The sequence below is a fragment of the Cotesia typhae genome, unplaced genomic scaffold, assembly GCF_013202065.1.
Source record: "Cotesia typhae breed Kobodo isofemale line unplaced genomic scaffold, CoteBio_Ctyphae contig_48, whole genome shotgun sequence".
Lineage (NCBI taxonomy): Eukaryota > Metazoa > Arthropoda > Insecta > Hymenoptera > Braconidae > Cotesia > Cotesia typhae.
This window is the reverse complement of record NW_027423756.1, coordinates 10,291,245-10,308,449: the sequence shown is the minus strand read 5'-3', so window position 1 is coordinate 10,308,449 and position 17,205 is coordinate 10,291,245. Positions and strand designations below refer to the sequence as shown.

At 30.2% G+C, this 17,205-nt stretch overlaps 3 protein-coding genes across 5 annotated transcripts in view; 1 reads left to right on the top strand and 2 right to left on the bottom strand.

Annotated features, from left to right (window-relative positions):
- The window catches only part of LOC141529372 (uncharacterized), a 201,909-nt gene extending 194,920 nt beyond the window's left edge, over positions 1-6,989 (bottom strand). Inside the window, exons 1-2 of one of the 2 annotated variants that reach the window (XM_074245876.1) lie at positions 6,706-6,989; positions 6,419-6,542 (exon numbers count right to left, since the gene is read on the bottom strand). The gene's annotated coding sequence lies outside the window, so the exon portion shown is untranslated. The remainder of the gene's footprint in view (positions 1-6,418; positions 6,543-6,705) is intronic. The other variant, XM_074245875.1, reaches the window with a different exon arrangement.
- A 1,410-nt stretch (positions 6,990-8,399) lies between these two features.
- The window catches only part of LOC141529451 (chitinase domain-containing protein 1), a 34,224-nt gene continuing 25,418 nt past the window's right edge, over positions 8,400-17,205 (top strand). For both annotated transcript variants that reach the window (XM_074245977.1, XM_074245976.1), the window contains exons 1-2: positions 8,400-8,524; positions 8,587-8,703. The gene's annotated coding sequence lies outside the window, so the exon portion shown is untranslated. The remainder of the gene's footprint in view (positions 8,525-8,586; positions 8,704-17,205) is intronic.
- On the bottom strand, positions 11,951-16,823 carry LOC141529236 (sodium-coupled monocarboxylate transporter 1). Its single transcript, XM_074245724.1, has 13 exons — positions 16,303-16,823; positions 16,072-16,231; positions 15,584-15,649; positions 15,464-15,515; positions 15,336-15,403; positions 14,626-14,780; positions 14,401-14,541; positions 14,062-14,286; positions 13,806-13,989; positions 13,636-13,722; positions 13,054-13,226; positions 12,809-12,967; positions 11,951-12,728 (listed from the first exon to the last, which is right to left on the bottom strand). Exons 1-13 carry the CDS (start codon positions 16,485-16,487, stop codon positions 12,593-12,595), a joined length of 1,791 nt encoding a protein of 596 aa, XP_074101825.1. The 5' UTR covers positions 16,488-16,823; the 3' UTR covers positions 11,951-12,592.

Sequence of the window (17,205 nt, the reverse complement as noted above, 5' to 3'; positions counted from 1 at the left end):
CTAAGTCAAATGCCGCAGTATAGAGTAGAAAGTGTAATAAAGAAATATCCTTGCTTCCATACCAGACTTGTTACCCTAAAGTCTTCCTATCCACAATTAACTCACTATATCTCAACTGTAATTCCACCAGAATAAATTTTATTACTTTTTGACTTAATATTTTCATCCATCGTTGAATTAAAATTTATGTTAGCGAATATTTTATTAAATGTAAAATAAATTATTTAATTTAATGTTATAATTATAATTTTTCAAGTCCTCGAATCCTTTTGCTGATGAAAATTAAAAGCAGCTTTTGATATTTCATTTATTAAATAAAAAAAAAATTCACGGTAAATAAAATATTTAATGATGATAAAAATAATCACCGCAAAGAATATCGAATTCAATGATATTAAGTTAAATAATTGATATTTATAAAATGAAAGTAAATAAAATATCGACAGTGCACGGTGCGTCACTTTACGTTATATTTAAATTCTACCAATAATATATTATTTTTTATTCAACAATATATGTTCCAAAAGCACTGCGTTGGTAATAATCCACTCTGCTCGGCATTTTAAAAAGCGTTGTACAAAAAGCGTCATAATAATAATAATAATAATAATAATAATAACTAAATGACAACAATAATAACACAGATACTGATAGATCAAACGAACGAGACGATTGGATTATTTTTATCATTGTTAATGGCGAGAGTGTGGTCAGATTTGGTTTCACAAAGTATCCACCAGTAAAATCAATTCTCTTTTATTCAGTACAACACATAACGAATTTCACTCACACACTGTCACAAGTACATGTCTATGAATGTCTCTACAACCCTTTTTGCACAGTACCCCTAAAACTTGTATCGATATATTAGTTCTAGTGTGGACATTTCGCAATACCTACCGAAATACTAGTATCCAGTTTTAGTATTACTAACATTTGCATGGTATTATATATTAGTATTGTAAATAAAACCATGTTAGTGATAGCAATCGTTTGGCTATTGCCATTAGTATGCTAGTCAACGATTTCGACAGTCATAACGCTTCAATGAGACGAGATTGGGATACTCGATTAAATTAGTCTCGATTCAGTACAAAAATTTCATATTGATTTTTTTATTTTTTAACTATCGAATTTTTTTTTTTAGGGTCTCTGATTGGTCCGAAAAAAATATTTTTCTAACATTTCCCGAAATAATAATAATACGAAGCTTTATTCGTAAGCTCTTAGGTCGCGAATTTCAACTCTTACAACGCTTCAGACTCCACTAAAATATATTTACAAAATATTTTTTTAAGAAATCAATTATACTAGAACATAATAATTTTACCATAACTCATTATTGAATTTTTAATCCGAACTAAGCAGTTTCAATCAAAGGAAATGTAAGAAATAATATCTAATTGACAATCAGTAATTATCAATCAATTACTCCGGGCATTGGCTAACATTGACTAATTAGCTAATTACATTTATTCTTTGAGTGCAGCGAAGAACTTGAGAGAGAAGTTGCATTCTTCCGGTCAAATTAATAATGTCAAGAGATATCGAAACGCTAGAGAGATCCTGATTCATTGTCGACGGCAATTATCGTAGTTTCTTATACTACGGCTTAATGAGGTCCACGAGAAGAGGCATGAAACGTTCAACTGTATATGCAATAGAAAAAGCCTTAAACATTTTCCCGTGGTTTACACTCCCACATTCTCAGAAACATATAGATTCTCACACATACATATATACTTATGCATGTCAGTGTTAATTAAAACACCGTACTCATGAGTAATTAAACAGCAACACATATGCTTTAATATAAATAATAAAAAAAGTCATTTAACATAACAAATTTTCAACTCTTCAGGTGAAATGCTTATCATTCCATTATGAGAATGAATTTATAGTTAAAAAATAGCAAAAATCGTTTTCTAAAGAGAAATATAACAAATTTGAGAATATTAAAACATTTAATAAAATTGTCAAGTATTTTTGGTATTGAATTATTTAAAATACAATAACTTAAACTGATAAGTTATTTAAAGACGATTCATAATAGAATTATAGATTATATAAGATGAATTAATTCGAGTGAAACATACACTCGAACAATTTTGTACTGATCGCGTTAAATTTAGTTCATTAAAGCCTAAGATAGTGAAAGAGTTCGTTGGCTTGAGATGCAAAATATCTTAGTGTATAATCCATTATTCTACGACTGTTTCTAATTCAATTTTACTTTCTCTTCAGTCTCTATTTTACTCTTCACGCAGCATAACACAAGTATCTACTATTTAAAGATAATAATAACAAGCCGCTTACGATGTACCCCATTGACAAATAATACCCGTGTGAATTAACAGTCGTCAAAATTTATTCGCACAGGTTATTTATAATTAATAATCTCTGAAAAAAATTCACTATATATAGTTAACTGTTAAGATGTTAACAGGAGCATGAAAAATTGACAGAAAAGCTCATGTTTCAATCTCGTTTACTAAGCCTTCTCTTTGGTATTTCGAAATGAAATCACTCAGCGAACCGCAAGCTCTAAACCGTTTACGCATGAAGTACTCGAATACTTGTAGTTGATAAATAAAATCTCGCCAGTATTACAGAGGAGTAGAAGTTAAGGAAATGTATACATCGATTGTAGCTTTATAGCAAATAGACTGTAAGCTACAATACTCCCCCAGTGGGAATCGACAGGTGTCTCACAGTAGTATCGTTTCGCCCTCCCTCAATCCCTAAGTACTTCTTACCAGGGAATTATGTCTGTCACGTCTGTCCGTTTGCTCGATTCATTTCAAATCGTCCGTATCTTCTTCACTAACACTTTCAACTCGAATTTTTTTTTTGCTATTTTCATCCAGTTCTTTTATACATTTATATTATTTTTTCTTTTTCGCGATCTTACACTTGACTTCAAACACAATCGAACAAGTAACCCACCCAAAGCATTCATTTTAACACTCAAAATAGTCTCCCGATATTGAAAAGCCGACGATAAACGATAAATATTATTAAACTTAATTTTTTTTTTTTTTTTAACAATCAAATTCTCAAAACTACCAACAATTAATAATTATAATTGCCAATTAATATTCAGTAATATGAGACGGAGAGTAAGTAAAGAAACTTATTATAAAGAATCATTAAAAGTCCGAGGACAAAAAATTTTAATTAACTAATAAAAAAAACTTTAAGAGGGAATAAAAATAAAATATGCGAATAAAATACATAAATGTACGGAGACTCGATCAATTAGTGATTAATGATTGCCATCTCGGGACATATCTCGCTGTGAGTGTTGACAGGATGTGGAAATATTTAAACGTCGAAGAAATATCACCCACAAGGACAAACGCTACGTCGTACGTGTCATAGTGAGGACCGTATTCGTAGTTATCGTTGTCTTGCTCATCGTTTTCGTCCACTACTCAAATGCCAGTACCATTAGCGTAATTGCATTTTATTTAGTAATTAGTGTCATTAGCGAGTGGCCCAAACGACTTTAGCGCCGAGAGTACGGACAAGACTCGACTACTTTACTGCCGAGATCCTTTACTCAGAAAGGGCTAAAAGAAGGGAATTTATATAGTACAGAGGAAGTACCGAGTATAAGGAATAAAAGACAAAGAATAAATGTGAGAGAAAATAATGGGAAGAATGTCGGTAGATATCCATCTATATATATATATATACATATATACATATATACATATATATAAAAGATTAAGCTTATTCAAGGTATCCCCACCTTAATCAAGTGCGCGGGATGAGAGTGAATATAAGAAAGTAATGGTGGATTGAGGAGAAGGAATTAATTAATGAATTAGCCGTAAGGGATAAAGCGTAAAAACAAGTGGAGATTGGTAAGAACCGTAGCGATTAAAGTAAGTGGAATAAGAATATAAGTAAGTAACTAAGTAGAGTCTAATAGGAATAAGAATAAAAGGGATGAGAATTGTAGACGCGGCGCTAAAATGAAATGAATTAATGAAGCCTTTCGTGAATCCTTTCTGTCGACGACCTGAAAGACTAACTTTCATTATATTAAGTCGATTCTATGCAAATCAAACAAACATTTATTCAACATTTTTTTTCTACTCAACTAAGCTATTTATGTCCATTGCAATTCAATTGATTGCATTTATTAAAATTTCATTAATTGTCATTGATTATTAGTTTTAAATATTCAAGACTCTTATACCAATTTTATGATTATTTAGTGGAAATTTAATCGCAATATATACCGATTCAGAAGTTATACTTTGAAATAAATTATTTCAGCAAAAAATAATAAGACATTAAATTCTCGAGCTCAATGATTAAATTATAAAATACCTTAAATAAAAATAATAATAATATAACAAAATGACATTATTCCCGTGTGTCTCGACAATTGACAGTAATTAAAGAGGGTTAAAAATGAAATTAAGTAAACGAAGTAAGAGAAAAGAAGGGAATTAGCATGTAGGGTCTCTGTGGTGTCTATAGTTCTGAAGCCATAAAATAAATTAACATGCGAAGAGGTAGCTCGTCCCGGTTAGGTGGATGTATTTTGTCCAACTTAAACGCTCAGTCATTCAGTATGTCCACTAGTATTGCTCACATAATGATATGTAGTTAGCCAGAAAGCTATATATTTTTAATGACTCGCTGGTGTGGTCGAAACAAAAAATAAATAAAAAAAAAATAATAATAAAATTTAAAAAAGAAAGTAATAATTTACATCAATTTATTTCAACATCCTCGATCAAAGCAGTGTTGTGTTTTTAAAAATTAACACTCGGGTAAATATTTAGCTCAAATTAGTGATAAAATTTGGGCAAACCTTTGGGACATTTGCTCGCATGAACAAACAAAATGTGTATCTATATGATATATATATATATATATATATATATATATATATATATATATATATATATATATATATATATATACGAGGAATTTTATTTTAAATTGGGTTTCATAAAACAAAACGTAAAAATAAATAAAAAGAATATACAACAAAATAGATAGATAAATAGTGAGCTAGTCGTTTATACTAGTATACTGGTACACTAGTAGATGGATAAAATAAATACAGGATGTGAATATGTATGTTAACAAAATAAAAAATAAAACGGCGTGGAAAACCTCTTCTGAATCGATCAGCTGAATTGAATTAGTTGGTGGCACCAACGAATGCCAGTGGGCCAACCTCCCACCGGCACCTCCATCACCACCACCAGCTCTGGGTAACAAACCGAGGCAATTAACAATCAATCACAGGTGTCTCTCGCGTCATTGAAATGACGTCAAACATTGTATTTGTGTAATTGTCCATTTATTCCCGTCTCTCGTCTACCACCTGACAAATTGCGAGGCTACTGATGAACCCTCTCCTACTACTAACCCCCTATTAACCTTCCTCTCCTACTCACTCTCTCTTTATCCCTTTCTGTCTCCCTCACCTGGCCCTTAACACCACTTTGTCACAATTTAACAAAACAGTGCAAGAGAATGACACTAAATTCTCACGCAACTTCCAAACGCATTTTCCTGTCAATCCCAAACGAAATTGTCCAAACGGTTATATTAATTAGCATGACGTCCTGCGGGAATCGTTGTCAGTAATTGCGATTGTCTAAACGATTGACGGTGACTATATTAAAGCGTCTGCCTACATGTATACGTTGAGTATACTCACGCTTACTCTGTACAAGAATTACTTTCGAGACTGTATTGCTCATTCGACCAAAAACACCCGCGACCATCATCATGATATTTACCAATTGAAACACACATGTATACATATAAATCGACATACCACCAGTGGGATTCATATTAATACGGTTTGTTAGCTATATTTTACCACAATAGAATGCACTGGAGCTTTTCACATGACATGTCGAGATTTACTTAAATAAATTCAATTAAAATTAGTATTTATACAATATAATACAAAGTAAATAATATATTTGTTTGTGGATCAACAACAAACGACTCTATCAACCTTTTAGCAACAACTCTACCGAATAAATTTATCACATTTATACGGTGTGAGCAAAACTTACGGTTCATAAACATACGAGCATGAGCTTAGGTATAATATTAAACAAACCAATCTAATGCAACAACTACTGCACCACAATTTACTTTATGATCATGAAATTAGCATATAAATAAATCTGTGTGAGTAAGTTTCGTTTTAGCTGTCACTCAGCATTGTTCTTTTACCAGTAACTAATAATTTTATATGATTTCCATAGCATATAAGTAAGCTCTGAGCCAACTTTTCCGTTTGTTTCGAGGGGACCTAGGGTTTAGAGTCTTTATGACGCTTCGGACAAGGCACCTCCTCCGCTTCAACGTCTACTCTTGTGCCAAGATTGTAAGATAGCATGCAAGATTTTTTGTTTTTTAATTTACATACCATCATAGCACCAATATTTATGCTGCAAAACATCTGTTTGGAAGGGAAAGTACTTTTATTCAAGTAGTTTTCTCTGTTGGCTGTCGGACTCCCGATCTCTCTATATTAACTGCTGCCGTTTAATCTAAAAAAATTATTAAATAATTTTAATTGTTATTAATTTATTTTAATTTAAAATAAATTTACCCTCAACAATAATGATTTTTTTTAATTAAAAAATAAAAATTTTTTAAAAAAATTATTATTAACAATTATAATAATTTAATTTATTTTTTTTAAATACTTACATATTTATTTTATTTATTGAAGCATTATTTTCATTATTATCAACTCAAGAAATTATTAATTTTTTTACTTACGAATCTCGCGCACAATAAATTTGCAACAACGAACGATCGCGTTTGTTGAATATTTACTCAAAAACAAAAACATCCACGTTAAAACAAGTATAATTTTTACATAAAACCAATTATCACGTTATCGGCGACGCATTCAACTTTTAACAACACTTTTTAGGGTAAATTAATCAAAAAAATAAATAAATAAAATGGTCGAGTATAAATTCGCGCTAAAAGTAACCATCACCATTTTGTTTCAAATTAAAAAAAAAAAAAAAGTGCATGAGTTTCGATTTAGTTACACTCCCGCCATGTTGTTGAATTATTTATTTATTATTTCTATATTTTCCGACTTTGTACTCGATATTAAATATTTATCCAACTGAAATTACACCGGCAATAATATTATCGATCAGACTTTTTAAGTATTCACATACTATACAAAAAAAAAAAAAAAAAAATTCACGCGAAGGTAGCAAAAAGCAATTGTGCTTTCCAAACGACAATCTATTATTTTATTCAAGCGAACGATGGAAAAAACCATTACTATTACACCGCGATATTATTTATTCATTCTATTTGCAAGAAAGATTATTTATGCATAAATAAATGTGCCAACAACAATTTTTTACTCGAAAATAAAATTGAGAAACTCTCCCGGTTAATACGCGCCAACCGTCTTGTCGCCATCTTTGATTAGAATAATCGATATATCTCGAATCTCGAATTTAAAATCAATTATCGATTTTCAACTGTTTTTTTTTTTAAATCAAGTACTATTAATTTTAGAAAATTAAATTATTTCTATTCAAATAATTAAATATTAATTGTTTGTAAATTTAATTATTTTATTAAAAATAAAAATTTTTACTAAAATATAATAATACTTTTACGCGCCCGCGAAATTTTAAATAAAAAAAAATTTTTTTATTAAAATAAATGAAAATGAAGTTAGCCGACATTTTAAAATTTTTAGAAATTTTTTATTGTAAAAATTTCAATTAAAAATTAAAAAAAAATTGTCACATGTAAAAAACTAGAAAAACAATTTTTTAGAAATATCTTTTTAATTGTAATTTAATTAATAAAAAAAATCAAAAATTTTTAGACGTCTGCTAAAAATATTAAAAATTAACCTCTCAAAAATTCTGATCAGTAATAATAAAAAACAACTAAAATAATTCAGATAATAATCTTTCAGTTGGATTAAACATTATCCGACCTTTCAACAATTACTTTCGCTAAAATTTAATAGATAAACTTATTTAATTATTTTGTAATTATACAAAGAAAACGACAACGCGTTTAAAAAATACGTCCGGCTTACTTTGGGCGAAGTCATATGTGAACGGAGCCGTGTTGTCCCGGCGTACTCCAAAAATGTCCAATCATTGTTTCAACAATGAAGTTGCGCATAATACTGAAGTTAGCAGTCAGCGATTAATTTTAAAAATTTTTTTAATAAATCAATTACAATAAAAAAATGCTTCTAAAAATGTTCACTATTAATTTTTATTAATTGTTACGTGAAACTTTTTAATTTAATTTTTTTTTTAATAATTTAATTGCTATAAATATCTAAAAAAATTTTTATGTCTGTCAACTTCAGTATCATAGTTGCGCAACATTCGATAGATGGCTTCTCGCCACCGTTCTGGGCCTCAGTAGACGAGCGAGTGACGTGACAAGTGATATTGGTGTGCAGCGAAGAAAAATAAAATAAAGTGATTCGAAATTAAAATGATTAGATCAGAGTCGACTGATATGAGTAAGTATTTAAAAAAAATAAAATCGAGCTAGTAATTATATACAATCAACACAACGTTTTAGGTTCAGAAGACAGAAGACCTCGGCGTTAGCGTTTATTCAGTACGAAAATTTGTCAAGACGGAAAGATGTGAGAGCTTGAAAGCGGACTTTGGATATGCAAATGAACGAGAGATAACTGTGAGTGTGTAGATGTAACTAACCTCCTTATTCTATTCCTTTCTCTTCTATCTTGCTATATATATTTATATATATGGATATAAAAGGGTGTCTTGACGACGTATTTATAACCCCTTCCTTCCTTGTGGAGGTATACGTCTCAGACCGCTCTGATGAATGCTCACCCTCTTATTCAACTTTATTAAACTTACTTGCTTTAAATTATGAATAATTCTAAGCCATTGTGCTCTATTCCGTCACGCCGCAACGCCGGAATAATTATCTTAACTTTTTTATTATTATTATATATTACTTTTAAATAATTATCAGTCATCCGGTTTGGAACTTTTAAAAAGACCAATAATTTTTTCTTTATAAATTATAACATTATTGTTTATTATCAACCAACGTCATAAGAACATATGAGACTTGTTAATCCACCGTTGCATTACCTGCAGTAATACGGTTAAGGGATGTAAATTTTATTCCATTGACTCTGCAAAGCTAAAGCGTTAAGTCCTCTACTCGTCAGAGACTGAATCTCACTTAGAAGGTATAGCTCTCTGTACGTCATGCTAGTGTAGGCCTTCTTGATAAATTTATCACTAGGCTTATGGGAGGTACACAGCAACCTCTACTCGTGTTTATTTTACATTTTCGTTAACTCGTCTACGCGCTCTGACACGATATTGCCGGCTTTAAGGATTTGATTTCTCGTATAAATATTAATGTACTGGCTACATATTTAGCAGTGACAATCTAACATCTTATGGTAACACTTCATCAACGGTATGTTTATTAAAACTATATAATTACATTGTTTAAATTTTTTTTTTAATTAAAATTTAAAATTATCGAAATCTCTTATATATAAAAACTTTTTTTTAATTTTTATGACTAAAAAAAAAATAATTATTAATTAGTATAATTTATGTAATACAAGATTTTTCAATGTATAAATAATTGCAGAGTAAGCTGATTATATAAGAATAATGAGTTTAAAATGGATCAATAATATTATCCAAGGAGCAATACAAGGGAAGATACATTATGTCATGACGAGATTTCCGCAGCATCACATCAGGGTTGTGATTAGGGACTGGTCGGCAAACAATGCCTAATTACATAATTATTGCGCCGCCCGGCATAATTAAGACACATTACTCCTCTCGGCTGGTAATTCATTACGCTTAATGTCTTCAGCGTTACAGCTACGGGAACCGTTTCATCCTGGATGACAGTCGTGCGACGTTCCAACTAAATACCGTTACTTTGAAATATTGCTTAGTGCATCATCAACATCAACATCTAAATCTACATCAACATCAACATCTAGATCTACATCTACATCTACATCTTCCTCTTCCTCTTCCTCTTGATCTTAATTACTCTACACCAATCCATTGTCTTCAATTAATCAACTATTCATAATAAATACTCTCAGCTCTCGATTGAGTACAGTCGCTGTTCAATCTCGATCGCAGCAATAATTTTTAATTAATTAATCAACCTCGTTGGATTGAAAACAGACAAGAAGACTGAGAATTACTGTCAGATAGGACGACTATAAATTAAAAATGTATAAAACCGTTTGAGGCAAATCAGTTTATATACAAGTGGTGTATCTTTACCGATCTCAGTATGTCTATAATGATTTTTGTTTAAACATTGGTTCCATTGATACTCGAGAGTAGACAAGAGGTAGAGCAGCAGAGAGTTTGAATTAGCAATGGACCTGTTTGCACGAGTGCGCAAATAGTCTCGGGAAATCGAAGTCAACCGAACCGAAGAATTGATAAATTAGTTATTCCGTTAGTCGTCTGTCGTGACAGATATATAAACTGGAGAACACAGATCCGAGCAGGTTATTTGATCTGAGGTTACCGCGACATCAGAGGGTATATAACAGCAGAAACAGCGTATAGTATACCTTTATGCTCATGTGTACTGGGTTGAGCTTACGTCCTTTCGAACTACTGTAACCAGCTTACATTTAACCTGCTTGCACACATACGGTATCCAAACAACTTTTCGCCAAATAAATACGTTAATTTACATTACAAATTCTGCAACCTCAACTACTGTTCGAATAATCGCATCAACGATATTATTATAATTATTTAATTTGACTTTTAATATTAAAAAAAAAAAAAAATAAATAATTAAAAACAATAATAACAACAATAGAGAGGATTGTTTAAACAGCCATTGAAATAATGTATATTATTATTTTATAACAATCAAATATTATATCTTGTGCTTATGCTCAAAGCTGTTTGCTTATCGTTAAGGCACCAGCAGCGATACCACCACTGCTAGCATCACGTTGATTTTCCATTCCTCGTTTATCTAACGACTTCAGTGCCTATCCTCATCCCCAACTACAATATCCTCTGTGTCCAATTAACTCTCTAAGAATCCAATTCCATGGTCGAGATAATTCCAAGATAGTACGGTAGCTTGCCGGCAGATTAGACGAGCAGGGGCTAATATTTGTCCAAGAGATTGTCACACGCTTCATGTATACACAATACTCGTACACACTGCCGTCCACATGTACATCCTATACTAAATAATATTACTCGACGTATTGTTTATTCTTCAGGTACACACACACAATACTATTTGATTAATAATCAATGTAATTTTATTTTTCATATTCATATTTATATTGATACAGTTATTTTTATTTTTATTTTTATTTTAGTTATTAGAAGGATGAATTCCTATAAAAAACAACTTGTGAATATTTTACAACTCAATAGAGGTAATTCAGGCGGGTGACGAATGAAGGGAAAAAATTAAAGAAAAATTGAATGGAATTTTTTGAAATGCGAAAAATCTGAATAAAAATAATATAAAAAGAAAATTGTGACCGATGGGTAGTTAAAGTTGTGCGTGCATGGATTTGCAAGATCTCTAGTCAGTGTTAAAGGATGTATAATTCGGCGTGTGATTGTAGGCAGGATGAACCAATCGCTCGGCGATTGTACTCTCTTGAAGGCCTGTTAACTATTTCAAACTAGCCCCATTCAGAGTACAATCTCTATTGCGTACGCAGTCTCACGATCCCGATGATTTCTCCACGTGTACACTCTCCATGTGTACTCATGTTCAATTTAAATCATATAAATTCACACAGACACAATCTACATCGAAAGTGTGTACATAAATATTAATTTAACATCACTGGCGTTAGCCGGTGACTTTTAAATAATTAATCTATTGAACTTAAAACAATAAAATAATCATAATAATAACAATAAGATTGATATTTACATTTATATATAAATGATTTATTATCGATTGATGTTTATTACTAAAAACCTGACTTCATCGAGCCGAGCCAGTTAATTACATGGTGACTGGTGAGTGAGTGTTGTGCTTTTGAGTGACCGCACTTTGGCTAGCGAAAATTCAATTAACTAGGGCAAGTAAACGGTACGTGAGACCGACCTATTTGCGCCACCTTAATAAGGATGTTTGAACGTTGCTTTGCCTTATAACAAGCTGGTTAATATCCCAGTTGGAGTCTAAAGGTGTAGACGTACACAACATCAGAACCTGGAGCTTTTACTGTTCGCTCTCCGCTCTCCGCTCGGCATCATCTTCTCGAACGGTCACTCTGAATCACTAAAGCTTGAAAATCAAACAAACTCACTTAGCAGAAACTACCCTGGACGTGTTAAATTACCAGGACCTTCAGATTTTAACTACAAATATAGTTGACGAATTTATTCAATGCTTTCTATTCAATCACACTTGATATGTACTCTATAATACAATTATGTATATATATATATATATATATATATATATATATATATATATATATATATATTATATAGTATAGAAAATTTAAATAAATTAAATTATTCAACTGATGGCAATTAAATTAGCTTGTTAATAATTATCGAGGTACATTTTCGTTTAACGGAGTCGTTATATGTGCTCCATCATTCAAATAATTAGAAGCCTGTGACTCTCCATTTGCCCTTTGTTGCCACTTAGCCAATTCTAAGTTATTTCTAGGGTCCGGCAAAAACCTTTAATTTTAAATCAAATTGAATTTAAATTTATTGAAATATTAAAATTATTATTCAGATAAAAAAAAAAAAAAAACTACCTATGAATCACTGGAGACAGTAAATCCCGATTGACATTTATTATATCCTCTGGTCCTGTTATCCAGGTCACAATTACTCCCACTATTATAACAGTGATCGTTCCCAAGCCGGTGAACCAGTGGTAGGACAACCGATACAGTGGGAACACATCATCCTCACTATTAAATATTACACACAATTAAATTTAAACAAATAACAAATAAAAAATAAAATAAATAAACAAACAAACAAATAAAATAAGTACCTGTGATCCACGGGAAATTGGTTTATAAAGCTTTGACTCACATTTCCCGAGCAATAATTTAAATCTACAGGAAGTTTTTTCGCAATAATAGCCTTAGTGGCAATCATCGCATTACCGCCAAGACTAGACCATCCAGCTAATGCAAATCCTGCTATTGCGCCTACAAGTGCTCCCTTTAAATGAAAAAAAAAAAAAATATCCTTAATTCAATAATTGACAATTATTGCAATTAATTGAGAGAACTTTTCAGTTTAAAATCACACAAAAAGCGTTGTAGAGATTTTCGATGATTACACAATCCTTTTATACTTCAAATTTACTTTCTTTATTAAATTATTCTCATAAATAATGTTATATAATTTGTATTGTGAGGGCTTTCTCAACTTAATATTCATTAGCACTTAGAAGGTAGGGAATTACTGAGCAGAAAAGTAGAAGGGAGAACATAAAAGGGTTCGATAATTAGAAAATCTTTACAATAGAATACGAGAGCTAACAATAGAGAACAAGCCATCGAAATGTCACTTATACTAGTGATACTTATTAAATTTTCCATCAATTCAGTAGCATAAAGTTAATTACTTTTGAATTGGCCCATGGTACGAGCATTCCTAAAGTGAAAACACCAAAAGAAGTTCCTGCAGCTATCGCGGATAAACTTCCTGTGACCTAGAATGAGAACAAAGAGTCGTTATATGAAAATAATTATTAAAAAAAAAAAAAAAAAAGAAAAACAATTATTCTTAACTTACAGCTAATACGCCGCCAAGTTTTTCAATAACGAACAAAAAGCCCATTGCGAATAGACCGAGAAATATAACTACAGACTTGACGAATATCGTTGAATTACGATCGGTGGGTTTTAATTTAAAATATCCTTTAACAAAGTCTTCTAAAAGCACAACCGAAGTTGAATTCAAGCCTACTGATAGAGTACTGTAATATTAAATGTTAATTAATACATATATAATATTGTGAAGAAATGTGTAATAGAGATAAAATAAATACCTTAAAGCAGCACCGAATATTCCGGCAGTGAATAATCCTGGAACTCCATACAGATGACCAGCGATCTGCATAACATAAGCAGGCAGCATTTGATCGTCTGTTTTAATTAATCCTGAGGCTCTTGGATCACACTTTGGCGGAGACCACCAAGCTAATAATACGAGCCCGCACCAACATGTCAGAGAAATAAAAAGCATTATTCCAATTGTGAATACTGCTATTGCTCTGAAATTTAATTTCAAATTTCTAATAAGATTTAATAATATTCTAATAATTCTAAATTTCTAATCAAATAATTAAACATTATTTTGTATTATTATTATTGTTATTGTTATTTACATTTTTGAGACTTTCATCGTCGGCAGTGAACTATAACGCTGGACTATCGTTTGATTAACGGCAATGTAAGACGTACTGTAAATACAAGATCCAATTAAAACCGACCAAAAAGTGTGTCTTGTATACGGCGAAGGATCAAAGCTGTAAATTTAATTAATTTAATATTTTACTGATTGATATAAAAATAAATAAACTAATTAAAAAGTAAAAAGTTGAGTTACTAACTTTAAAAATTGTATTCTCTTAGCTTCCAATGCTTTTTTCCATACTTCTGATGGACCTCCAACTTCATAAGTACCCAGACTAGTTACTGTTACCACAGCAGCAATCATTACTCCAACTTGAAAAGCATCTGTCCAAACGACAGCTCTTATTCCACCCTTAAAAATAATTTTAATAAATTAAAAATTTTATATTTTAATTCTTGCAACTGAAACTTCAGTAGTTTAATGATAAATAAATAAATAAATAAATAAGTTATGCAATAAATAAAATTATTTACTTGACAGCGATAAATAATGATTAATTTAAAGTTTAACTAATAACTTAAATAATTATATAAACGGATAATTAATCACTCCAACTTGCCGTTAGTTTCCAAACAACTTATAGTAGATACTATTATTATAAAAGTTTTATGTACGTGTATTGTATAAATATGTATATAAAGAGTTATATCCAAGGCCAACAACAGGCACTCGATGCTCCTGGCTATTGTATCTCGGTCTTGGGGTCTTGAGTATGCACCATTGTAAGTACGCCCTTTTCGTTCATAAACATTTCAACAGACTCCTAAACATTTTCTCACAGCATTGCAATCCCAAAGACAGGAAATTATTTAATCATCATTATCCACTTGCTGACTTATTTATTTATTTATTTATAATTGAACAAATAAATTAAAAAAAAATTATATTTTAATAAAGTAAACTTACCAAAACGGTGTAAAATACACAGATAAAACATACAACACCACTAATTGCGTAAACATTTATTCCCGTAACTGAAAATGATAACGATAAGTCCATAAAATATAATTACTTGATAATTATATATAAATTACCTTGATTAAGTGCGAGCGCTGGTACGTAAAGGACAATTGATTGATAAAGTACCTTGATAAAAGTATTATTTTTTTTATTATTATTGGATAAATGTAAACGTTTGTTGTTTTAATGCTTACCACGTCAATTACAAAAAAAAATGATATTAGTAATCGCACTGATCGATTGAATCTCATTTCCAAATACTGCAAAGTAAACAATTGATTAATTAATTATGGATTAAAAAATTTTACAGTTGAATAATTGATAATAATTAAGTTAGCTGACATTTTTTATTTTTTGATTTTGCTTTATTTATTAAATTAGAACAAAAAAAAAATTTTTTTTAATTAAAAAAAAAATTTTTTTTATAATAATTTTTACAGTAAAAAAAAATTCTAAAATTTTTGACTAATTTTATTGTCATAAATAATTGTCGTATTTATTTAATAGTGACATTTTGTCTGTTAGCAATTTAAAATGTCTTATCTTTACTGTAAAATAAATTGCATATTATTTTATTAATTATTATTTGAAAAATTCTTAGAAGATATGCTAAATAACAAAAATTAAAAATTTTAATTATTATAATAAATTATTTAAATTGAAATTAATTTTAAAGACATACCTCATAGCAAGAATTTAAACGTAAAGTCATAAATACTGGTAAATAAACAAAAATAACAATAATTCCACATATTAAAAGTGATAAAATTGTTATCCAATACTGTGTTCCATAATTATAAATTTCAGTTGGAGTACCCAATATTGTGACTCCGGATATAAAACTGCAAAAAATAAATGTTAGTAATTTAAATATTTATCTAAAAAATTAACAGTCTATAAATATAAAATTTACCTGGCGATAAGAGAAGCAGATACTGTAAAAACATTAAGACTTTTTCTACCAAGTAAATATTCAATCGTTGATGACTGACTAGCTTTTTTAAAATGCCAAATTCCAGCTCCTACTGAAAAACTCAACATTGCACTAAACACTAGCCAATCAGCCCAATGAAAGTACCATCGTTCTGAATTTTCCATTTTCACTTTTTATTTAATTTATTATAAATTTTAAAAAAGAATCTTTATGAATATTTTAAAACTTCAAGTACCACACTAACTTGTAAGAAAAATACTTGACCAACCGCTAACGAGACGTAATTGATCAAGTAATAACGCGGGTCATATGCCACAAGCTAGCTGATGCGCGTCAATCATTAGTTAATGGTTCAGTAGATTATTTTAGCACATAATTATTAACCAGATGAAAAAAACAGCGGATTTAAATTGTTTCAGCATGATTTAATGGATTTTTAAAAATAATTTAAATGAAAAGTATTTTAAAACACAGCCGGCAAATTAGAACTCTTCGGTCACCGCAATAAATTTCAATATAATCAGTCGACGGTTTTATATCAACACAGTTGTATAAATTTATAAATAAATAAATAATATATCCAATAGGATTTTTATAGTATACACAAAACAAAGACAAGGTATAGACGTAATTGACGAGTAGTGTTGTAAAACCTGACTCATTAAATTTTACAAACTTAAATACTAACAAACAAGTTTAACTTTACGACACTATTATTTATTTAATGACTCAGTTTTTTTTTTTTTTTTTTTTTTTATTAAATTTTATTTAATGTAAAGAATAAACGCGATACGAGTCACTGTCTGTCACTGCTAGAAGTCATTCTTCGGGTTTAGTTCAAATAATTTATTTTTGACCCATCGGAATGTAGAGAAAAAAATT

Excerpts from the sequence above, each read along its gene's own strand:
- LOC141529236 (XM_074245724.1), bottom strand. The coding sequence starts at position 16,487 with ATGGAAAATTCAGAACGATGGTACTTTCATTGGGCTGATTGGCTAGTG. Across the intron at positions 15,650-16,071 it reads GTTTAAATTCTTGCTATGAG|TATTTGGAAATGAGATTCAA; the intron begins GTATGTCTTTAA and ends TTTACTTTGCAG. Across the intron at positions 15,516-15,583 it reads TTTTTTTTGTAATTGACGTG|GTACTTTATCAATCAATTGT; the intron begins GTAAGCATTAAA and ends ACTTTTATCAAG.